The following is a 24,885-nucleotide window of genomic DNA, read 5'->3' on the forward strand; positions in this document are numbered from 1 at the left end:
TGGCAAAAATGATACTAAAACTTGCAAGTTTCATTCATATCAAGCAAAGGCTAAAACTTGAAAGGCCAAAACCTTTGAATGAGAAAAAGGAATTTTTTAATTAATAAAAAATTAGGACCACTAAGCAATATTAAGCTTGAGCTTTTGTGTGATGAACTCAGAGCACTGAAACATATGAAGTAGAGTTTCTTTAGAGAAATTGGTAACATCAGTCTTTTCAGGAGACTTTAACTCTCAGATTTTAATAGATCAAGTAAACAAAAATTAAGGCTATAAAGATTTGAATAACAATATGCTTTATTTAATAGGTGTATGCCAAACTTTGTTCCCAATAAAGAAATACACATTTTTTTTCCAATTTATGTGAATTAAAAAAATTTTTTTAAATGTCTTGGGCTTGAGAATTTGAAATTTTAATAAGAGGAATTATATATATCAGTATTTTTTGACTACAGTATAGAAGAACTAGATGTTAAAGCCAAAATGATTGTAACTACTTGGACGATTAAAACTCTGTATCCTACTGGAACTTGAGCCTGAATTTCATACTATTTAAAAAGGAACAACAGTGAAGACATGACACATCAAAACTGATGAGATGAATATCTTTTTAAACATGGTGAATTAAATAACCATTTACTTTGTTTGATATCAAACCCCTACTAGAATTATAGTAATTTTTTTTTTAATCGTAGGCTGTCAAGGACAAAGAAAACTGGAAATTTGATCACAGAAGTAAAACTTTGGAAGCTGGAAAGCAACTACTCCGTAGCTCTAAGAAAACTCAACTTTCTACTTTCAGTGGGGAAGGCCTAGAATGGTCTAGAATTATGCTGTTGAACCCTGGGTTACTTAAGGAATTTAGTGGCTGCAGGTACCTTGAAAGAATTGTTTAAGAGTTAATAACAAGTTAACAACACTCATGGTGCCAAGAAACTTTATCCAAGTTTCTTCTCTGATATTCAAAGGGAAAATCTCTGTTCTTGAACAGTAGGCAAGCTCAGGTTAAGGGTGTCTGTCATACTCAAAAACAGAGAATTGAGTAGAAATTTACATGTTGAACTGGGAATCATCCACAGTCTCTTTTCTCCTCCTAGTTCTGAGAATACTAGGTATCAGGCTTCTACCCCCAGATGTGAGATTGGAAGATTCATCTTGCTGTAGCAAACTGATTGTCAGGAAAAAAGACCAACAGATAATAATAGATAAGGATCCACTAGGGAAATCATCAGGCTGATCATCTCACACTGACACCTACCCATTAACACAGAACTTCAAGGCAACTTCTTAGAAAAAGATTCTTTTCCATTATAGTTTATCACAAGATACTGGATATAGTTCCCCATGCTACACAGTAGGACGGCTGTTGTTTATCCATTCCGTACACAGCAGCCTGCCTCTGCCAATCCCAAACTCCCAGTCTATCCCTCCCCTGCCCCCAGCCGCAACCCATAAGTTTGTTTTCTGTGTTTATGGGACTGTTTCTATTTTGTAAATAAGTTCATTTGTATCATATTTTAGATTCCCCATATAAGTGATGTCATATGGTATTTGTCCTTCTCTGACTTACTTCACTTAGTATGATAATCTCTAGGTTCATCAACTAGACAACTTTTAGGTGCTTCATTTTAAAATATGAGATTAAGGATCATTAAACATTTTAGGATAACCACAATAAGAAAGAGAAGAAGGAAATAGAAACTTTCTATTAAGTTTTAAAACTTTCTATTTAAGTTTTAAAAGAAAACTTTAAAAAGTTACTGATATCTTTGCAAGTAAGGGGATAATTGTATCTTTGAAATAAGAAAGGATGCTATAAAAAAGCAGTCCTCAGAAAAAAAAGACGAGCTCTTTCTTAGACATTTAGAATATGGAATACTTAATAGAAGAGTTAGAAATTTAGGATGTTAAATTTCTAGTTGAAGGTTAGAAGATAAAATTGAGAATATCTTCCACAAAGTAAGACAAAAGAGATATAAAGTAGGAGAAGATAGAGGATCACTCTTGGCAAGTTCAACATGTGAAAAATCAGAATTACAGAATGGGAGGAAATGGATGGAGGCAATTATTTTAAAATAATTGAACAAAAATCTTGAGTTTCCACATGAAAAGGACTCATAGCATGCACAGCATGGTGACTGGAAAAAAAAAAAAAGGAACCATATAAAAGTACATCATGATGGAATTTCAGACACCAGAAATAAAGGGAAGATCCTAAAAGCTTTTGGTTATGGAGCATATAAAAGAGATTAGGAATCAGTAACATTGGATTATTATTAATATTATTAATATTAATAATATTAATATTATTTCAATCAATAATGAAATAATGCCTCAGAATCCTGAAGGAAAGTTATTTCCAAACTACTAATTCTGTACCTTCCCAAGCTGTCAAATGTGGGAGTAGGCTAAAAATATGAAACATGAGGTTGTTAGAATATTTACTTCAAATGTACTGTATCTCAGGAAGTTACTAGAGTATGTGGGCTCTATCAGAATGATTGGGTAAATCAAAAAAAGGAGAGATCCAGGAAACAGGATTTAGTACAGGAGAAAACGATGATTGTGCAGGGAGATGCAAGGAATGTGGCTGTGCAGCAGGTCTGAAGAGTAATCAGTTCCTGAGGAGGACAAAGGGATCTAGATGGTATGTCTTCTGAAAATACACACACAAGGTATAGAAAGGATTTTTGTGATGTTATTCATAAGGGATATTTATCTGTAGTTTTATTTTCGTGTGTTTGAGAAGGATTGGTGTCAATTCTTTAAAGGTTTGGTTTAAAGGTAGATTTCACCAGAGAGGCCATCTGGTCCTGGCTTTCTTTGTGGGGAGTTTCTTCATTACTTAATCTCTTGTTATCGATCTATTCAAGATTTCCTGTGTCTTCTTGAATCAGTTCTGGTAGTTTGGTTTTTTTCCTAGGAATTTGTCCATTTCTTCTAGGTTACTTAATTCGTTGCCATTCAATTGTACGCTTCCCTTATAATTTTTTATTTCCTATTATAAAGCCAGTATTAAAACCTTTTTCTTTCATGATTGTAATACACCTTGAGATATTTTAGGTTTGGTTCCAGACCACCACAATAAAGTGAGTCACATGAACTTTTTGGTTTCCCAGTGCATATAAAAGTTATGTTTACACTATTCTGAAGTCCATTAAGTGTGCAACAGCATTATGTCTTAAAAAGTGTCCATACTTTAGTTAAAAAAACTCCATTATTAAAAAATGCTGACCATCATCTCAGCCTTCATCAAGTTGTAATCTTTTTGCTGGTGGAGGGTCTTGCCTCAGTGTTGACGACTGCTGACTGATCAGGGTGGTGGATGCTGAAGGTTGGGGTGACTGTGACAACTCTTAAAACAAGACAACGATGAAGCTTGCCACATCGATTTATTCTCGCTCTCACTTGAACACTTAGAGGCCATTGTAGGGTTATTAATTGACCTAATTTCAATATTGTTGTGTCTTAGGGAATAGAGAGACCTGAGAAGAGGGAGAGAGGTGGGAGAACAATCAGTCTGTGGAGCTGTCAGAACACACAATATTTATTAAGTTCACCATCTTATGTGAGCATGGTTTGTGGTGCCCCCAAACAGTTACAATAGTAACATCAAAGATGACTGATCACTGATCACCATAACAAATGTAATAATGATGAAAACGTTTGAAATGTTGTAAGAATTACCAAAATGTGACACACAGACACAAAGTGAGTAAATGCTATTAAAAAAATGGTGCTGATAGACTTGCTTGGTGCAGGGTCACTACAAACCTTCAGTTTGTTAAAAAACCACAGTAACTGCGAAGCTTAATAAAACAAGGTATGCTTGTAATTTGTCTTTTTTTTGGTCAGTACCTAGCTGAAGGTTTGTCAATTTTGTTGATATTTTCAAAGAACCAATTTTTGGTTTCATTGATTTTTCTTTATTTTTAAAAAATTTTCTGTTTCATTTCTGCTGTAATCTTTATTATTTCCTTCCTTCTGTCTGCTTTGGGTTTAGTTTGCTCTTTTTCTGCTTCCTTAGGATGGATGGTTAGGTTATTGATTTGATATCTCTTTTAAAGTAGGCATATGTAGCTATAAATTTCCCTTTAAACACTGCTTCCACTTCATCCCACCAGTTTTAGTGTGTTGTGTTTTTGTTTTCATCTCAACATATTTTATAACTTCTCATGTGATTTCTTCTTTGATCTAATGAATATTTAGGAGTTTGTTGCTTAATTTCCACATATTTGTTACTTTTCCAAATTTTCTTCTGTTATTAATGTCGAGTTTCATTCCATTATGGTTGGAGAACATACTTCGTATGATTTGATTTCTTTTAAATATGTTGAGACTTGTTTTATGGCTTAATGTATGGTCTATATTGGAGAATGTTCCATGTGCACTTGAGAGGAAAGTGTGTTCTGCTCTCCTTGAGTATTCTGTAGCTATCTGTTAGGTCTAGTTAGTTTATAGTGTTCAAGTCTTTTATTTTCTTGTTGGTCTTATGTCTGGTTCTGTCCGTTATTGAAAGTGAGGCATATAAGTCTCCAACTATTTTTGTTTTTGTCTGTTGTCTGTTTCTCCTTTCAATTCTGTAAGTTTCTGCTTCATATATTTTGAGGTGTTGTTGTTAGGGATATATATGTTTATAGTTCATCCATAAGTTTTAATGAATTGACCCTTTTGTTATAAAATGTCCTTCTTTGTTTCTAGTGATGATTTTTTTTCTTAATATCTTATATCTGATAAGAATATAACCACTCTAGCTGTCTTTTGGTTATTGTTTGCATTGTACATCTTTTTCTATCCTTTCACTTTAAATTTACTTGAATCTAAAGTGTCTTTGAATCTGAAGTATGTCTCTTGAAAGCAGCATATAGTTGAATTGTGTTCTTTTACCCATTCTGCCAAATCTCTGCTTTTTGACTGGAATGCCCAATTAATTTGCATTTAATGTAATTACTGATAAGGTAGATTTTATGTCTTCCCTTTTGCTATTTGTTTCCTATATGTCTTAAGATTTTTTTCTGTTGTTGTTCCTTTATTCCTCTATTATTGTCTTCCTTTGTGCTATTATTGTCATGCAAATTGTCTGTCTATGTCTTTTAAATCCAATAGGAGAAAAAAAGAGTCACAAATTTTTAAATTACAGTGTCTTTTATGTTTACTTATCAGGTTACCTTTACATGCCCTTTAATTCTTCAGGCATACTCAAGTTACTGGCTACTGTCCTTTGATTTCAGCCTGAAGGACACCCTTTAATATTTCTTGTACAGCAGGTCTGCTAGCAGCCAGTTCTCTCATTTTTTGTTTATCTGTTGAATGTCTTAATTTCTCTTTCATTTTGGGAAAGTAGTTACAGAATTATTGGTTGACAGTCTTATTTTTTCAGTACTTTGAATATGTCTTCCCATTGTCGTCTGGCTTTCATGGTTTCTGACACGAAATTAGCTGTTAATTTAATTGAGGATTTCTATATGACAAGTTGCTTATCTCTTGGCTTCTTTCAGGATTCTCTCCTTGTTTTTTGAGAGATTGATTATGAAGTATCTAGGTGTGAATCTCTTTGAGTTTGTCCTACTTGTGATTCCTTGAGCTTTTGGGGTGTTTAGATTAATGTTTTTCATTAAATATGGAGTAATTTCAGCCATTATTTATTCAGATATTACTTCTTCCCCTCTTTCTCCTCTCTTCTGGGACTCCCATTCTGTATTGGTGTTCTTAATGATGTCCTTCAGGAATATTAGACACACTGTTTTGTTTTTTCCTTTTCTTCTCCTCAGAGTGGATAATCTCAATTGGTATATCTTCAGATTCACTGATTCTTTCTTCTGTCTGCTCACATCTGCTACTAAAACCTTGTAGTGAATTTTTCATTTTCATTCTTGTACTTTTCAGCTTCAGAATTTCGATTTTGTCCTTCTTCATGATTTCTATCTGTTTTTTTTTTTTTACCAATTTCAAGAACTATACACATTTTATTTTCTACAGACCTGAATTTGACTTTTTAAAGTTAAATTTACACACATTTACATGCACAAACTCTATGTATATTTTTAACAAATGTATATACATTTATATCCTACATCCCTATAAAGATGCAGAATTTTTCTATCACCTCAAAAATCTTCTTGTGTTGATATTTTCTGCTTGTGAGACATCCATACTTTCCTTTAGTTCTTTTGACATGGATTTCCTTTAGGTCTTAGAACATATTAAAGCTGATTTATAACTTTGTTCACTAAGTCCAATGTCTGAGTTTCTTCAGAGACAGTTTCTTTTGACTGCCTTTTTTTTTTTTAATGTGTATGAGCCATACTTTTTTTATTGTCTTGTCATTTTTTTGTTGAAAACTGCATTTTAAATAATGTGGCAGCTCTGATGATTAGATATTCTCCCCTCCCCAGCATTTGTTGTTGTTACTGTTTGTTGTTGTTAGTTTAGTGATTTTTCAGAACTAATTCTGTAAAATGTGTATTCTTTGCTGTGTGTGGCCACTGAAGTCTCTCTACTCAGTTAGCTTACTGGTCAGCCAATAATTGGACAGTGATTTCCTAAATGCCTGAGACCAGTAAGTCTCCCAGTATTTGTTGAGAGGCTCTGTGTGTGTGTGTGTGTGTGTGTGTGTGTGTTGGGGCACACCTTCAGCACTCAGCCAGGAAATTTGTAACTTTGCCTTACCCTTCGTTTCCTGTTTGTGCAGAGCTTCCAGGTTAGCCAGAGGTGAGCACTTAGGGCCTTCTCAGGCCTTTCCTGAGCATGTGTACAACCTAGAGCATGTGTGCAGCTCTGGGCACACATTTGACCATCTAGATTCTCAGGAATATATTGGAGCTTTTCTAAGCCCCAATTTTTCTTTTTAAGCTTTTTGGTTAGTCTGTTGTTGGTCTTATCTGTTATCCACTGCCTCAGTCAGCTGTAACATTATACAATTTTTTCCAGTCGTTTTTGACAAATGCCCTTGGGGAAAGGCTTTTTTTGCACTGAGTGCCCTCTTAGGTCAAGTTTAAGATAGCTTTGGGAGTGGTGTCTTCCAGGAAACCACCAGACATGTCAAATAATGACAGTCCTCTGAGAATGCAGTCGTGAAGGAGCTCTCACCCTCTCTGCCCCCCTCAGGTAACTGCCAGGCTGCTGGTTTTCACCAGGCCTGTGGACTGTTGGCTTTCGAGTCTACTGTGGCGCTAGGGTGGGAGGATGGGAATATGGCAAAATAAATGCCACAAAGTTTGCTGGTCTCATCAAGATTCAGCCATCTTTCTTGAATAAACTCTCCCCAGATTGCTGCAAATCTTTGGTTAATTTCTAGAGTTTGGAAAACGTTGACTCTGTTTTTGTCAGTGTTCTTGTTGGTTTTATGGAGATGATTTTTGCATCTCCTTGTTTTGGTATTTTTGCTGGTGTCTTACCATTGAGTTTTCAAAATTCTTTTATATATATGTTTTTATTTTAACACACTAGTCATTTTTTAAAAATATTTATTTATTTTATTTTTGGCTGCGTCAGGTCTTAGTTGCGGTACGTGGGATCCTCTGCTGCAGCATGCGGGCTGCTTGTTGCAGTGCGTGGGCTTCTCTCTAGTTGTGGCACACAGGCTCAGTAGTTGTGGCACGCAGCCTCTCTAGTTGTGGCCCGCATGCTCAGTCGTTGCGACGCGCGGGCTTAGTTGCCCTGCGGCATGTGGGATCTTAGTTCCCCAACCAGGGGTCAAACCCGTGTCCCCATCATTGGAAGGCGGGTTCTTCACCACTGGACCACCAGGGAAGTCCCCAAAGTTCTTTCATATTTTAGATATGAGTCTTTTGTCAGGTATGTAGTTTGCACACATTTTCTCCAAACTTGTCACTTGCTTTTTAATCCTCTTCACAGGATCTCTCACAGAGTAGAAAATTTTCATTTTGATCAAGTCCGGTTTATCAGATTTTTTCTTCTAAGGATCATGCATTTGTTATTTCTGAGAACACTTTTCTGTCTTTAGAGCCTGATGATTTTTTTCTATCTTCTACGAGATTAATAATATTACATTTTTCATGTATACCTATAATCCACTTTGAATTAACATTGGTATAGAATGTCAGATTTAAGTCAGTGTTTTGTTTTGTTTTTTCTCTCCACATATATCCAGGTGCTCTAGCACAATTTGTTGAAAATACTTTTTTTCTCCATTGAATTGCTTTTTCACTTTTGTCAAAAAATCAATTAGCCATCTTCCTGTAGGGCTATGGTATAATTTGGGGAGGTTACAGAGGGATATAAGAGGGTAGGTCATTTTCTTACACAGGAAATAATCAGATGCAAAATGAAAAATCAAGATATAACTGTATTGTTTAGAAATTGGTGGGGGGGGACTTCACTGCTGTTTTTCATAACATGCTTTGTTTGATTTTTAAAATATGTATTTGTATAGCTTTGATTAAAATAAAAACAAAATACTATAGGATAATGCTAGTGCCTTATTTACGGAAAAATTCGAAGCCTTAAATGTCTGTGTTTTTAGTTTTGAAACATTTTTACTGTGGAAAAAATGCTCAGAATAATGCATGGAAAAAATGTCCAACTTAAGTATTCAAAAGTACATACCTGCTTAGTCACCCCCTGTCAAAATTTAAAACATTGCCAGATACTTCACTCTGCTTCTTCCCAAACCTCTTCTTCTCTGTTAGGGTATTACCATTCTACGTTTTCTGGTACTAACTTTTTTGCTTTATATTTTTACTATTAAAAAACACATTTTTGAAATTTTTTCTGTTAATGAAATTTATGTAAATGGGTCCTGGCTTTTCCAGCTTTGTTTATGAGCTTTAGTTCTATTGTTGCATATAACTGTAATTCATTCACTTGCATTGCTATACAGTATGTGAATAATCCACGGTTTATTCATTCTATTTTTGATGGAAATTTGAGTTATTTCCATTTTTAGGCTTCTGTAAATAATACTATGCATTAACTTGTACGTTTCTCCTAGTACACACATGCACATGTGTATATTTAGTAAATACCTAAGAGTTTTAATAGCTTGGTTTTAGAGTGTATTTATGTTTAATTTCAGAAGATATTCAACATTTTTTTCCCAAAGTGTTTGTAGCAATTTATAGTCATCAACAGAGTTCCTTTTGCACTTCATCTTCTCCAACACTTTATATTGTTAATCTTTCATTTTAGCCATACTAGAGGGTGTGTAGTGCTGTCTCATAGTGGTTTTATTTTCCATTTCCCTGATTGCAAATGTGATTGAATACCTTTTATTATGTTTATTGAGCAGGTTTTATAAATATTTTGTGTATTTGAAAAAGAATGTGTATTCTGCAGTTTTTGGGTGCAGTATTGACATGTGTCTGTTAAGTCAGGGGTCCCCAATCCCCGGGCTGCAGACCAGTACTGGTCCACAGCCTGTTAGGAACCAGGCTGCCCAGCAGGAGGTGAGTGGCCGGCGAGTGAGGGAAGCTTCATCTGCGGCTCCCCATTACCACCTGAACCCTTCCTCCCCCCACCCACCGCCACCCCCGCCCCCTGGTCCGTGGAAAAATTGTCTTCCACGAAACTGGTCCCTGGTGCCAAAAAGGTTTGAGGACCGCTGTGTTAGTCAGTTTTGTTAATCATGTTGTTCAAAACTTCTGCATCCTCACCAGCTTAACTTCTGCATGCTTGTTCAATTAGAGAGGTATGTTAAAATCTTCTACTGCTATTACAGATTTGTCTTTCTTGTGTTGCTGTCGATTTTTGGTTTACATATTGGAATCCATATTACTAGGGGCACACAAATTTAGAATGGTTTCATGTTTCTGATGAGTTGAACCGTTTATCATTGATTCTTTTTATCTTTGGTAATGCTTTTTTGCTTTGAAATCTACCTTTTTTTTTTTTTTTTTTAAACTTTGGGTTTATTTATTTATTTATGGCTGTGTTGGGTCTTCGTTTCTGTGCGAGGGCTTTCTCTAGTTGTGGCAAGTGGCCACTCTTCATCGCGGTGCGCGGGCCTTTCATTATCGTGGCCTCTCTTGTTGCGGAGCACAGGCTCCAGACGCGCAGGCTCAGTAATTGTGGCTCACGGGCCCAGTTGCTCCGCGGCATGTGGGATCTTCCCAGACCAGGGCTCGAACCCGCCTCCCCTGCACTGGCAGGCAGGCTCTCAACCACTGCGCCACCAGGGAAGCCCCTGAAATCTACCTTTATTGATAATAACATAGCTACACAAGCCTTCTTATTGTTAGTGTTTGTGTGGTTTGTTTTCTCCCCCCAACCATTTATTTTAAATTTTTCTGTGCCTTTATGTTTTAGAAGTATTTCATGTATACACCATATCATTGTTGTTTTACTTTCAGTCCCATCTAACACTCTTAGTCTTTTAATTATAACATAAAATTTATTTAGATTTCATAATATTACTGGTTATTGGGACTTAAGTGAATGATCTTATTATGTGCTTTCTATTTATTAGGACTATTGTATTCTTTTTCTCTTTTCTTGCCATCTTTTGGATTAACTATTTTTATTACTTCTCCCCTTCCCCCGTCTTTTTTTTTTTAACTGTTGTTTTTGTCTGCTAGCCACAAGAATCTTTTTTTGTTTATTTCAAAATATCTTATTTTCATTTTTGAAGAATAGTATCACTGGATATAGAAGATGTTCCAGTATCCACTTTTTTCTGGTGATAAGTCAGCCATTACTTGTATTGTCATTTCCCATATATAACCAGTCACTTTTCTCTGGCTGCACTCAAGGTTTTCTCATTGGCCTTTAGTAGCTTGACTATGATGTATATGTAGAAATGGTTCTTTGTGTTTATCCTGCTTGGGTTTGTTGAGATTCTTGTATCTATAAGTTAATGTTTTCTACCACATTTGAGATTTTTTTTCCATTGTTTCTTCAGCAAAAATTATTTTGTACCTTCTTTACTCTTCTCGCATTCCGTTACATCTTGTTGTACATATGTGTTGAGTTGGGTGTCATCTATTTTGGATTGCCTGATATTGTCCTATTGGTCTCTGAGACTCTTAATTTTTCTTCAGTCATTTTACTTTCTGTTTTTTGGATTGGACAGTTTTATTGCCCTATCTTCAGGCTCACAAGTTCTTTCTTCTGCCATCTCTAATCACCTCCTTTGGGTGAATTTTTATGTCATTTATTTTATTTATCAGCTTTTTCTTTCTTATAGTTTCTGTCAACTCTTGGAATGTATTTTCTTTTAATTCTCATAACACACTTAACATAGTTGCTTGGAATTCTTTATATGCTAACTCCTATATTCAGGGTACTCAGAATTATATCTATTGACACCCCTTTTTCCTGAGTATGGATCACTGCTTCCTGTTTCTTTGCATATCATGTAGTTTTTGCTTGAAAACTGGACATTATGAATATATTTTAGTGACTGGACTCTTTTAATGTTCTTCTGAGAATTCTTGTGTGAAGTTTATAGTCAGATTTTGAAGCTTGATTGTGGTTTACATGTTTCTAGAGATTCCACTAATTCCCAGCTGTTCTGCTGGGCTTGGATTCTGTCCTCTGACACTTCAACCTTGTAGGACTTCAGCTTCCTGCTGCCTAAACTGTACACAGTTGAATGTACCCTGTTGAAAAAGCATCAAACTCACAGTAAAGCTCTTTTTCAAGTGTAGCTTTCTCTCTGGCCTCTGTCAACTCTTCCCCCTCAACTCCTTCAGTTTTCCTCTGTGCATACATAGTTTATCAGTCATCCAGTGATTTGGGCAAAGTTGACCCTGAGAATTTTTGTTATATTCCTTTTTTGGTTCTCTCACTGCCATGCTTTCTCCATTTAAATTTACAACTGCTTTTCCATGCCTCAGTTCTGAGCCCTTTGGTGATATTATCTTTCTACAGAGATAATTTTTGTTTGTTCGTGCCACACCTGGGGTCTACAGCAGTCTGGGTTTACCTTAATTAAATTTTAAGGATTGAGATTTTTATTTGGCCACCTAGATGTGTTCAGGTGGGGCTGCAGTGCATGTAAGAACTTTTTTTTACTTCTGGTTCACTACAGTTTAATCCTTTAGGGTCTCAACTCAAATACTGGGTAACATTTAGTATGGTACTCACCAGTTCTGAACCTTGCAATCTCCATTTGATCCCCCTAGCTCTACAACAGTGTCAGAAATAATGATCAGTTTCTCAGCTGCATCAGGTGGATTGGCAAATAACCCAAAGGTAGAAGCATCCTCAGGTGCTGGGTTTCTATCTGTAGGTCTCCATCTTGTCTTGGATCTTGGCCTGGTCATTCTTCACTGTTGTGTCAACTCTTTGATGCCATCAAATTGATGGTTTTTAATATCTTGCTCAGTTTTTCTAGTAGGTCTCAGTGGGTGGGTTGATAAATATTACCTTTTCTGCTATTATTGCAGTTATTTGAATTGACATGTTTGAATCAATGAGTGCAAATGATAGCATTAGGATAATGTCTCTGTTTCTTGGCTTTGATTTTTTTCTGTGATGACTTTATTCCTAAATATGTTAATCTCCATGAGGTGGCAAAGATGGCCACTGTCTGCTATGATCTACATCATTGTCATAGCTGTTATTTCCACTGAAGAGTATACCTTTCCCAGTAGTCCTTGCAAACGTCATGAGAAGGATTCCAAATTTCCCATTCTGGACTACATTCCCATCCATAATAAAATTCTGATGGCTAGGAGAACAAAGTACTCTGATCAGCCTGGGTATCACTTGTTCATTCCCTTGATCCAGGGGTGGGCCTAAGATTGGTACAACTTTAATAGTTGAGTAAGAGTGTTTCCTTAAAGGAAAATACCATTAGCATAAACAGGAAAAAGAATGTTAGGCAAGGTAGCAGATTGCTCTGCAACAGTTTATATAGATTTATGGCATATCCTGAAAGATTTCATTGTATTCTTGAATCCAGTAAAACTATCTAGCAACAAAATTTCATGAAAGATTGTAGTTGACTGATAACATTACTTGTTAAAATGATTTTGCTCAGTTTATGTATCTCTGAGATTGACAAACTGTGACATGTTTTCTAGAGTCACTGTTAGTGAAATAATAAAAGAGATTTTTATGTCTCCTTTTCCCTAGCCTTCTAGGTCTCTAGTTAAGAGACCCAGATCAATTGTTAATCTAAAATAACTCTTTCTAGGGATAAGAATAATATGATATCTTTAAGATAGAGTTGCTATATCAGTTAGCTATTGCTGTGTAATAAATTACTCTGAAACTTGGTTTAAAACAAACATTTATTATTAGAACAAGTCTATGAGTCAGGCAGTATTTCTAGTCTTGGCAGGGCTTGTTTAAGTCTGCATTCAGAAGCAGCTCAGGAGGGTGATTCTGCTGCTCTTGGCTGGCTTCTCTAGGATGGCCTGGGGTGGGACATCTGGGCTGTCCTCTTGTCCTCCAGCAGATTAGAGTGGGCTTGTTCTCATGGTAGTGGCAGGATTCCAAGAGAGCAGAGGCATACATGGTCTCTTGAAGTCTAGCTCAGAACTGGCAAACTGTGACATTTGTTACATTCTATTGATCTTCCTTATAAGGTCAAGCCCAGAATTAAAAGGACTGGGGAAAGATTCTACCTCTTGGTAGGAGAAACTGCAAAGCCTTATTGCCAAGTGCATGAGGAATGGGATGGTACAGAATTGGGGTTTTTTTGCAGACAGACTTTTTGACTCATGTTGTAGAATTAATTTTTGATATTATTTTGTTCCAGGTCGAGCCCCATTATATTTCAGTAGGAATTGAGTTTAAGTATAGAAGTTGTGACAAGTGTAAATTAAATACATTGATCTGTCCAGTAGTACAGATGACTTGTTATACTTGTTTCATGGGATGTGTCTGATGAGATTTTGGAAGCATTGTTCATGTATTGAGTTACCAAATATAGGGTAATTGTAGTGCTGGTTGTCTTACGAGTTGTAGGTGTTAATAGATGATTAATTTGTATCTTTACTCTTTTAGTTATAAATGACAGTGGTTTTTTTGTGTTTATTATTATCATTCTAACCTTCTTAATTTGAGATTTGACTTTATTTTTTCCCTGCTTATTATTCTTTGCATATTGTGATATTTTAAATAGATTTATTGAAGTACATTTGACATATAATAAATCACACGTTTAAAGTGTGCAATTTGAACGGATTTGATATCTATATACACCCATGAAATCATCACTACAAGATAATAAACATATCCTTTATCCTCAAAGGTTTCCTTGTGCCCCTTTGTAATCCTTTCGTATTTATTGCTCCTCCCCTGATGCCCAGACAATGACTGATCTGCTTTCTGTCATTTATGGAGTAGTTTGAGTTTTCTAGAGTTTTATGTAGATGAAGCTATGCAGTGTGAAATCTTTTTGTCTGCACTTGTTTTCACTCAGCATGATTATTTTCAGATTCATCTGTGTTGCATGTGTCATTAGTTAAATTCTACTTATTCCATTTTACAGGTATGATTTAAGGATTAGTGTGTTGCTGGACATTTTTTCCCTCAGCTTTTGGCTATTACAAATGAAGATGATTATTTGTATGTAAGCCTTTGTGTGAACATATGCTTTCATTTCTTTGGGTAAATACCTAGGAGTAGGTGTATGTTTGACATTTTAAGAAATGGTGAAACTGGGACTTCATTGGCGATCCAGTGGTTAAGACTTCTCCTTCCAATGCAGGGGGTGTGGGTTCGATCCCTGGTCAGGGAGCTAAGATCCCACATGCCTCGTGGCCAAAAAACCAAAACTTAAAACAGAAGCAATATTGTAACAAATTCAATAAAGACTTAAAAAAAATACTAAAAAAAGAAAAAGACATGGTGAAACTGTTTTTACAAAGTGATTGTACCATCTTATCTTCCTGTATGTGTGTGTTAGAGTTTCAGTTCCTTCACATGTTCGCCAACACTTGGTATGGTCAGCCTTACTAACTTTAGCCATGCTTGTAGTTGTGTAGTGATAACTTGTTGTGGATTTAATTTGCATTTCCCTATTGAAAGATGATACTGAGCATGTTTTCATGTACTTACTTGTCATTCATGTATCTTTGGTGAAGTGCTGCTTCAAATCTTCTGCCCATTTTATAATTGGGTTGTTTGTTTTGTTGTAATTGAAGTTTTAAAAACAGATTTATTGGGATATAATTGGCATGCAGTGAAATACACATATTTAAAGTGTACAGTAGGATAAGTTTTGAGATACATATATATATACACTCAGGAAGTCATCACCACAAAACAAGATAATGAATATATTTATCACCCCCAAAAGTTTCCTCTTGCCACTTTGTAATTCTTCCCTCTTCTGCTACATTCCCCTTTTGGGTCTGTCTTTCAAAAGCATTTAATCTAGGGTTGCTATAGTTAGTGCTGCCTGACTTAAGAGGTTTTATACTCTTTCTAAAAGGAACAGGCATTATTTCTGACTTTGTGTGAGACTAGGGCAATAATCCCTCTCATCATTTTGAGTGGCTCTTTCCTTCACCTTAGGTAGTTTCCACACAGGCTTGTTCTAATCGTTATGCAGCTGAATACTTAAGGGTGTGGTAGCTCTATGCAGTTGTCTTCTCTCCAGTATTCTGCCCTGCAATCTCTAGCTGTCATGGCTTCGTTGGACTTCCAGCTGAGTCTCCTCAGTTCAGGGAGACCATCATATTCTACCTGGGTAGCTCTTCCCTGGGGGGCTGTATTTTCTTCAGGTGGTAAGTTGGGAATGTTGGAAGGCTCACTGCATTTGTTTCTCCTTTTAGGGTTCACCATCAGTGACTGCCTAATACCTGAAAACTTTCATATATATTTTTTGGTTTCTTAGGCTTTTCAGGTGGAGGGCAACCTCAATCCTTGCTATTCCATCTTGGCCCTTGTATGTATTTTTTTCTTGATATTTCTTTGTTTTTTTAAGTTGTAAAATACACAACATTAAATTTACAATCTTAACCATTTTTAGTTGTACCGTTCAGTAGTGTTAAGAATATTTGTACTGTGCAGCCAGATCTCTAGAACTTTTTATTTTGTGAAACTGAAACTCTACCATTAAACACTAATTTTATCCACCCCCCCCCCCGCCCCATCCTTAACCCTTGGCACCTACCTTTCTACCTTTTTTTTCTGTTATCTTGACTATGTTAGATAATTCATACAAGTGGAATCATACAATATTTGTTATTTTGTAATTGGCTTATTTCACTTAGCATAATGTCCTCAAGTTCATCCATGATGTAGCATGTAACAGGATTTTCTTCGTTTTTAAAGACTACATAATATTCCATTGTATGTATATACTGCATTTCCTTTATCCATTTATGTGTTGATGAACATTTAGTTTGTTTCCACCTCTTGAATAATGCTACAAGGAATATGGGTACGTAAATATCTCTTTGAGATCCTACTTTGAATTATTTTGGTATATACCCAGAACTGAGATTACTGGATCATATGCTAATTCTGTTTTTAATTTTTTGAGGAACTGCCATACTATTTTCTGTAATTGTTAACACCATTTTACATTCCCACCTACACTGCACAAGAGTTCCAATTCTCTGTATCCTTTCCAAAGCTTACTATTTTCTTTTCTTTTGGTAGTGGCCATTCTATTGAGATGTGAAACGATATCTCATTGTGGTTTTGATTTGTATTTTTCTTATGATTAGCAGTGTTGAACATCTCTTCATATACTCTTTGAACATTTGTATATGTTTTTTTGATATTTGTCTATTCAGATCTTTTGCCCATTTTTTAATCAGGTTGTTTTTGGGTTTTTTTTTGTTGTTGAGTTGTAAATGTTGCTTACATATTTTGGATATTTAACCCCTTATCAGATATATGATTTGTAAAAATTTTCTCCCATTCTGTAGATTACCTGTTCACTCTATCTATTGATTCCTTTGAAGAAGAGGAGTTTTTAAGTTTGTGGTAGTCCACTTTGTCTATTTTTGCTTTTGTTGTCTCTGCTTTTGGTGTCATATCCCAAACTCAATCTCATGAAGCTTTTTGCCTTTTTTTCAGGGTTTTAGCTCTCATGTTTATGTCTTTGATCTATTTTGAGTTAATTTTTTAATGTTGTATTAGGTAAAGATCCAACTTCATTCTTTTGCTTGTTTTGATCCAGTTTTCCCAGCACTATTTATTTCCCAGCACTATTATAAATGGGATTGTTTTCATAATTTTGTTTTTCATATTGTTCATTGTTAATATGTAGAAGCACAACTGATATTTGTGTATTGGTTTTGTATCCTGCAGTTTTGCTGAAACCATTTATTAGTTTTAACATTTTTTAAAGAAGTTTTAACATTTTTTAAAGAATCTTTAGGACTTTCTGTGTGTAAGAGCATGTCATCAGCAAACAGGTAATTTTACTTCTACTTTTCCAATTTGTGTGCCTTTTATTTTGTCTTGCTGTCTAATTGCTCTGGTTTGTACTTCCAGTATTGTGTTGAGTAGAAGTAGCAAGTGTGGGCATCTTTACTTTCTTTTTGCTCTTAGAGAGAAAACTTTCAGTCTTTCACTGTAGGGTATGATGTTAACTGTGGGCTTTTCTCATGTGGCTTTTACTATGTTGAAGTGGTTTCCTTCTATTTCTAGTTTATTGCATGTTCCTATCATAAAATGGTATTGAGTTTTGTCAAATGCTTTTTCTGCATCAGTTGAGGTGGTCATGTGGTTTCTGTCCTTCTTTCTGTTAATATGATGTATTGCATCAATTGATTTTTATTTGTTGAACCATCCTTGCATTCCAGGAATAAATCCAGTTTGGTCATGGTGAGTAGCATTCTTTTGATGTGCTAATGAATTCAGTTTGCTGGTATTTTGTTGAGGATATTTGCTGATATTCATCAGGGATATTTGTCTGTAGTTTTCTTTTCTTGTTGTGTCTTTGGCTTTGGTATCAGGGTAATGCTGACCTCATTACCCTGAATGAGAATGAGTTTGTGCATGTTCTATTATCTTCAGTTCTTTAGAAGAGTTTGAGGAGAATTCTTCTTTAAATGTTTGGTAGAATTATCCAGTGGAGTCATCTGGTTCTTCTTTTCTTCATTGAGAGGGTTTTGATTACTGCTTCAATCTCCTTACCTAGTTACAGGTCTGTTCAGATATTTTAGTGCTTCATGATTCAGTCATCGTGGTTATGTGTTTCTAGGAATTTATCTGTTTCTTCTAGGTTGTCCAATTTGTTGGCAGCTAATTGTTTGTAGTAATCTCTTATAATCCTTTTGGCATTTGTTATAATGTCCCCTCTTTCATTTGTAATTTTATTTGAATCTTCTCTCTTATTTTCTTGGTCTAGCTAAGAATTTGTCAATTTTGCTGATCTTTTAAAAAACAAACTCTTGGTTTTGTTGATTTTTTTCCCCCTATTTCTGTTCTTTATTTTATGTTTGCTTTATTCTTTATTATTTCCTTCCTTTTGCTAACTTTTGGTTTAGCTTGTTCTTATTTAAGTATAAAGTTAAGTTGATGATTTAAGATCTTCCTTTTTTAACGTAAGCATATAAACTTACTTCCCTCTTAGTACTGCTGTCACTGAATGCCATTAGTTTTGGTATGTTGTGTTTTCATATTTATTTGTCTCCTGATATTGTCTAAATTCCCTTGTGATTTCTTCTTTGACCCATTGGTTGTTTAAGAGTTAGCTGTTTAGTTCTTGTATTTGTGGATCTTCCTGTTTTCCTTTTGCTTTTGATTTCTAGTTTCATTTCATTGTGGTGAGAGAAGATAGTCTGCATGATTTCAGTCTTAAATTTGGTAGGATTTGTTTTGTGGCCTACCTTATACATATTTTTGATGTGTTATGTTTACTTTAGGGTTTAATTCTGAAGCCTTTTCTAATTTGTCATTGTTTAATTTTCTAAAATATGTTCATGCCTTTTCAGTATACTTAAAATACTTGAAAAATGAAGACATTACTTTTTATTTTTTAAAATAAATTTATTTGTTTATTTATTTATTTTTGGCTGCGTTGGATCTTTGTTGCTGTGCACAGGCTTTCTCTAGTTGCAGCGAGCAGGGGCTACTCTTCATTGCGGTGCACGGACTTCTCATTGCAGTGGCTTCTCTTGTTGCGGAGCATGGGCTCTAGGTGTGTGGGCTTCAGTAGTTGTGGCACATGGGCTTAGTTGCTCTGCAGCATGTAGGATCTTCCCAGACCAGGGCTGGAACCTGCGTCCCCTGCACTGGCAGGTGGATTCTTAACCACTGTGCCACCAGGGAAGTCCCAATATTTCTTTCTAGAAATTTTAGATTTATAGAAAATTTGAATAGTACAAAGACTTCCCACACTCTCCTTCTTCCCCCATGCACACTTTGTTTTCTCTATTATTAACAACTTACTTTAGTCTGGTACAATTGTTACAGTTAATAAACCACTATTGTTACATTGTTATTAACTAAAGAACATAGTTTATTCAGATTTCCTTAGTTTTTACCTGATGTTCTTTTTCTCTTCCAGGATCCCATCCAGGATACTGCATTACATTTAGTTGTCATTTCTCTTTAGGCTCTTTAAGGCTTTGTTTTTGATGACCTTGACAGTTTTGAGGAGTATTAGTTAGGCATATTGTAGGATTTTCCTCTACTGGAATTTGTCTGATGTTTTTCTCATGATTAGACTGGGATTATGGGTTTTGGGGAGGATATATTTGATATCTTAGTTTGCAGTTTTCTCTTAAAATGTACCTTTTGAGGTAAAACCAGTTATATCAGTGACTTTAAGTGTTTTCTCTTTTCTGTATCCCCCTTCCAGTATTCACCTAAAGAATATCCTAATTATACTTTTAGGGTATGGATTTCAAAGGAACTTTCTATCAAACTTCCTTATAAAATACACCTTTTAAAAAAATATAGTGTTTGAAATGGCCTGGTTTGTCTCTTTGGGGAACAGATATAATTAAAAGTGGGTTTTTTCCCCCAGACTTTGAAATATAACTGTGAGCAGAACAAGATAAAAAAATTAAACAGCTAAAGTCAAAGTTAGTTATTGTGTGTAGTATTTGTGTATGCTTTTGTTTTATTTATTGTGGTAAATGTATATATAATGAAATTTAACATTTTAAACATTTTGAAGTGTATAGCTCAGTGGCATTAAGTACATTCACTTTGTTGTGCAAACATGTATATCCTTTTGTATTAGTCTGCTAGGGCTGCTATAATAAAAAACCACAGACAAGGTGGCTTAAACAACAGAAATTTATTGTCTCACAGGTCTGGAGGCTAGAAGTCCAAGATTTGAGAGTTAGGTTTGGTTTCCACTGATTCCTGTCTCCTTGCAGATGGCTGTTTTCTCATGGCCTTTCCTCTGAGCCTGCATCCCTGGTGTCTCTCTGTCTCTTCTTATAAGGACACCAGTCATATTGGATTAGGGCCCTACCCTTATGACCCTATTTAACCTTAATTACCTCCTTACAGGCCCTATCTCCAAATACAGTTACATTGGGAGTTAGAGCTTCAACATGGGAATTTTATGGGGACACAGTTCAGTCCGTAACATCTTTTATGTAGTGCTTCTGATTTATCTCCCAGAGAACCTGCCATCATCAATATATTAGTTTCCTAGGCTGCTCTCACAAATTATCAAAAACTAGGTTGCTTAAAATAATAGAAACTTAATTCTATCACTGTTCTGGAAGCCAGAAGTCTGAAGTCAGTATCACTGGGCAGAAATCAAGGTGTCAGCAGTGATGATCTCTCTCCAGACTCTATAGGAGAATCTGTTCCTTGCCTTGTCTCAATTCTGGTAGCTGCTGGCATTCCTGGCTTTGGCTGCAGTCTTCAAGGCCAGTGTTTTCAAATCTCTTTCTGCTCTGTCTTTACCTTCGCTGTGTATAGTCAGATGTCTCCATGTCCCCCTCTTTATAAGGATACATGTGATTGTATTTCAGGCCCATCCAGATGATCCAGGATAATCTCTCCATCTCAAAATCTTTCACTTAATCACATTTGTAAAGACACTTCTTTTCTTTTGCCACATAAAGTAAAATTTACAGGTTCAAGGGAGTAGGATGTGGATATCTTTTGTAGGACCATTTTTTAGCCTCTCATACTGAGCAACTCATAGTAGACTTCTGATGTTCCCACTTTGATTTATAGTTTCATTTGTAATAGGTCTCAGTATCTAGTTCTGCGTGGGTAAAGGCTGGTGGCAGTGGGTGGCAGAATATTCTCATCTCTTCTAGACATTATGCAAAAAACTGTAGGCCTGTGTTCTCAGTGGGTGGTCCCAGAAGTATCAGCATCAGCATCACGTTAGGAACTTTGAAATACAAATGATCAGGCTGCAATCTTAGACCTGCCAAATCAGGAGCTCTGAGGGTAGGGCCTAGCCATCGCTGCATAACGAGCCCTCTGGGTCATTCCAATGCACACTGAAGTTTGAGAACCACTTTTCTAGATTATTGACATTATTAGTATTAAAACCATATTCCCTATCCTCTCCAAAGCTTTTCTGCTTAATGCTAATACTTAAAACTAGTCTAGGATTTATTGTCCACAAACTTTGTTTTCTGTAGAGATACAAACATTTAGTGCCAAATCTTGGTACTGATAATCAGTGAAATTAATTCATTTACTCAGTAAAAGGTTGCACTGGGCTAATTTTTGTCAGTTGTGTTTTACTTAGATGTAGTCATTTTATAAAGTAATGTTACTGGGATCCAGAAGTGATATGAATTTTTTCTCTAGTCCTTGAAAATGTGGATGAACTCATTAGCCTGAATTTTACTTTATCTTCTATATCCCTGTGTACATTTGGGGATACAATACAAAATTTCTAATCTTTCATTCTGCCTACACTGTTAGGCTTTTATTATGTGCTATCCAGTGAAAGTGCTGAAGTGAGATAAATGAATTCTTTTCCTCAGTGTGTCCACATTGTAGCTCAGAAAACACACAGGTAAACAGAATTGATATAGAGCTATCACTAGTTGCTATAACAATTGAGAAACACAGCTTTACATAGTTGAAGAAGTTAAAGAAGGATCTGCCAGGGTGACTGAGCTAAATAATCGAAAAACTAGTAGAAAGGTGTTAGCAAGGTTGAGAGATAGAAAGTAGGTATAGTTCACCATGTGAAAAGGCATGAAAGCTGAGAGATCATATGGGCTCTTCTGGGAGTTGAAGGGGTTTAGTATAGTAGAAACGTGGAGTGAAGGGGAGAGTAAAGATTGGGGATAAATAGATGAGGCTTAGGTCATTGATGAGTACTATTGAAGGCCTTGAGGCATAGATGTGATGTCTTCAGGGTAGCCATTGCAAAACGATTACTTACATAGTTTTGGGAAGGATGAATTTGAGAGGATAGTGAGTCTAGAAATAGAACAGTTACAGTAATCTAGGTGAGAATAGTAGTAGATATGGTGGTGCCATTTTTTGAGAATAAAAATTCAGAAGAGTAACAAGCTGGTTTTAAGAATGAGGGAAAGGTGATGTGTAGAGTTCAGGGTAAGATGTATTGAGTTTCAGCATTTGTGAAGTGTGATAAAATTAGGGGTGGGTAGATTTTTGACAAGTACGTTTTCAGTGGAGTGTTGGGGTGGAGGTCACCTTATACTAGATTGAAGGCTAAATTGAGGAAGCAGGAGATTATCAGTATACACTATTCTCTAGAATAATCTTCCTTGGCATTTAGTAAGTGTTTAATCAGTGTTAGCCATTATTATGGCTATTAACATACACTTTTATGCCATCTCATGGTTTTTTTTTTCTTCAACTTTTTGGTGTATTTTTTGGTATGTATGTAATAATATTAGATAAACATTGATATAGATAGAAGTGTGTGTTTTATTAACAAATAATAATTTTAATTATGCTATTGCCATACTATTAATATTAACGAAAACAAGAGAACTAAAAAGTTTGTTTCTCATTTGAATAGATGGTTGTTCCTCAAAAAATGGTACTTAGCAATAGTTTCCTGAAGGTTACTGTAATAATTCAATTTATACTTTTTAACTTAAAAGAATAGTGTATCATAGATGTATTTATTCATACCTGAAGGAAAAAAACTAAATGATTGCCTTTACATGTATTCTTTCAGGTTTGATTTAATTTCGAATGAGATTGTTCTTGCAACGAGATGTTAATAAGACAAAATCAAGGTAAGTAGAAGACAGCTTTGTTAAGTATTACATATCAAAGTAGGAATAATACAAAAAATTTATGTTTAAAAAGCGTGCCTCCAAATCCAAAATCAATGAGTTTTTAAATTAAATTTTGAAATACAAAGAACCAACTTTTTGATGCACTTGGTCCAGTTGATTTGATGGAAGTGAAAATACAGCTGTCAAATTGTGAAACTAAAGTATGCAGTTTCCAGTGACTATTAAACACGTTCAGAAATCAAGTTGATGTTTGGTTTAGCTGCTCGGAAACCAGTTCAGTAAGAGATTTGCTAGGTTGCTTCAGTGTTCCCTTCTTAGTGGGTTATAGTACTTGAGTAGTCTTTGCTTTTGTGAATTTTACTTTCTTATTTCCATTAACAAAGAAAGCACTTCTACAGTTGTTTAAATTTGCCAAATTATGACTTCTTTATGTTAATATAATGTTCAGAGTTATAAATGATTGTTTTAATATTTTTTGTATCTCTACTGAATGACTTTTCTAATTTAGCATTCTGATTTATTTTCATTTTTTAAGACTGTTGACTTCAGAAAATTGAATTGTGATCATGTACTTTTGGTCTGATATGTGAAAGATTGCTTTTTTAATAATATAAGTTTTTGAAATGTTAAAAAGGTGCATTTACTATCTGTTGGTAAGTGAACATGGCTTCAGGATATAAACAGATTAAAAAAGAATACTTTGAATACATTGCAGTTAACTTGGGTCTTTCTAAATCTAACTAAATGTTTCAGCTGTCAGGAACTTGCTGATCAATGGTTAAAAAAAAAAAAGCCTAGGATGAGAGGTGCTGTAGTTGAATAATGTGCAGTTAAATAGTGTATTCTCAATTAGTGGTTTAGGCATAATCTGAAAGAAAGTTTCCATTTTATTGGTATTATGTAGTAATAATAGTAGTGGTAGTTTGGAGAATACTTATTGTATTAAGTGCTTCTCACGCCTTATTAATCTTTATAGTACCTCCTATAAGGCAGGTACTGCTGTCTAGAAAATTTTTATTTTTTGGTTAATAGTGAGCTATTTCTTTTTCTTTAGAAACTTTATTTTCACAGCATTTATTATAAGGAACACTTGCCTAAATATCTTTCTGAGGGGGAGAAGAAGCTAGATTTTTGTACTTAAAGTCTTCTAGTGATTTTTGTTTGCTAATTGAATGTGGTGTCTATTAGAATGTTTGTTCTGATTTCTTACAAGTTAGATATTGCTCATGGGATGACACTGGTTTAACTTATTCTGATTTTATTCCAGCACAATTATATATCACTTTTCTTTTTTGGTTAAGGTATAATTTACATTTTTATTAAGTTATGTATGGTAAAATGTGCGAAATTTAAAGTATAGAGCTGAATGAGTTTTTATGTATATGTTCACATGTATAACCAGCATGTAATTTAAGATGTAGAACACTGTCATTGTCCCAGAAAGTTCCTCGTGCTCTTTCCTTTCCAATCCAATAGCCTTTCCCCCAAGGTAAGCATCTTTCTGAATTCTGTCAGCATAGCTTAGTTTTACCTGTTCTTGAACTTATGTACATAGAGTTATATAATTTGTACTCTTTTGTATCTGGCTTTTTTCATTCAACATAATGTTTCTGAGTTTCCTCCATGTTGTTGTGAGTACCAGTAGTAGTTTATTATTTTTTATTGCTGAGTAATATTCCATTGTATGAACATAATACAAATTTTTATGTATTTTCTCTATAATTTTGTTTATTGTATTCTCCATGTCTCTGACCTCACTTGCCAACTTTCTACACTGCTTTCCTTCATCTAGTTGTCTCCTTCATTGTCCCCCATCGCCTGCACAATAAAATGTAAACTCATAACATGGTATATA

General features: G+C 35.2%; 1 protein-coding gene across 32 annotated transcripts in view; it reads left to right on the forward strand.

Annotated features, from left to right (window-relative positions):
• ZNF644 (zinc finger protein 644) overlaps positions 1-24,885 on the forward strand; it is a 124,495-nt gene that overhangs the window by 15,168 nt on the left and 84,442 nt on the right. For 22 of the 32 annotated variants that reach the window (XM_082382917.1, XM_082382933.1, XM_082382916.1 and 19 more), the window contains one exon: positions 22,967-23,027. The exons of 2 other annotated variants lie outside the window; for them this stretch is intronic. In XM_082382917.1, the coding sequence (XP_082239043.1) occupies positions 22,984-23,027 (44 nt within the window). In that variant the 5' untranslated portion in view covers positions 22,967-22,983. Of the gene's footprint in view, positions 1-695; positions 875-22,965; positions 23,028-24,885 lie in introns of those variants that run through there. 8 more of the 32 variants (XM_082382944.1, XM_082382942.1, XM_082382931.1 and 5 more) reach the window with 4 other exon arrangements.

Source organism: Balaenoptera borealis (genome assembly GCF_965194805.1).
Source record: "Balaenoptera borealis genome assembly, chromosome: 1".
Taxonomy (NCBI): Eukaryota; Metazoa; Chordata; class Mammalia; order Artiodactyla; family Balaenopteridae; genus Balaenoptera; species Balaenoptera borealis.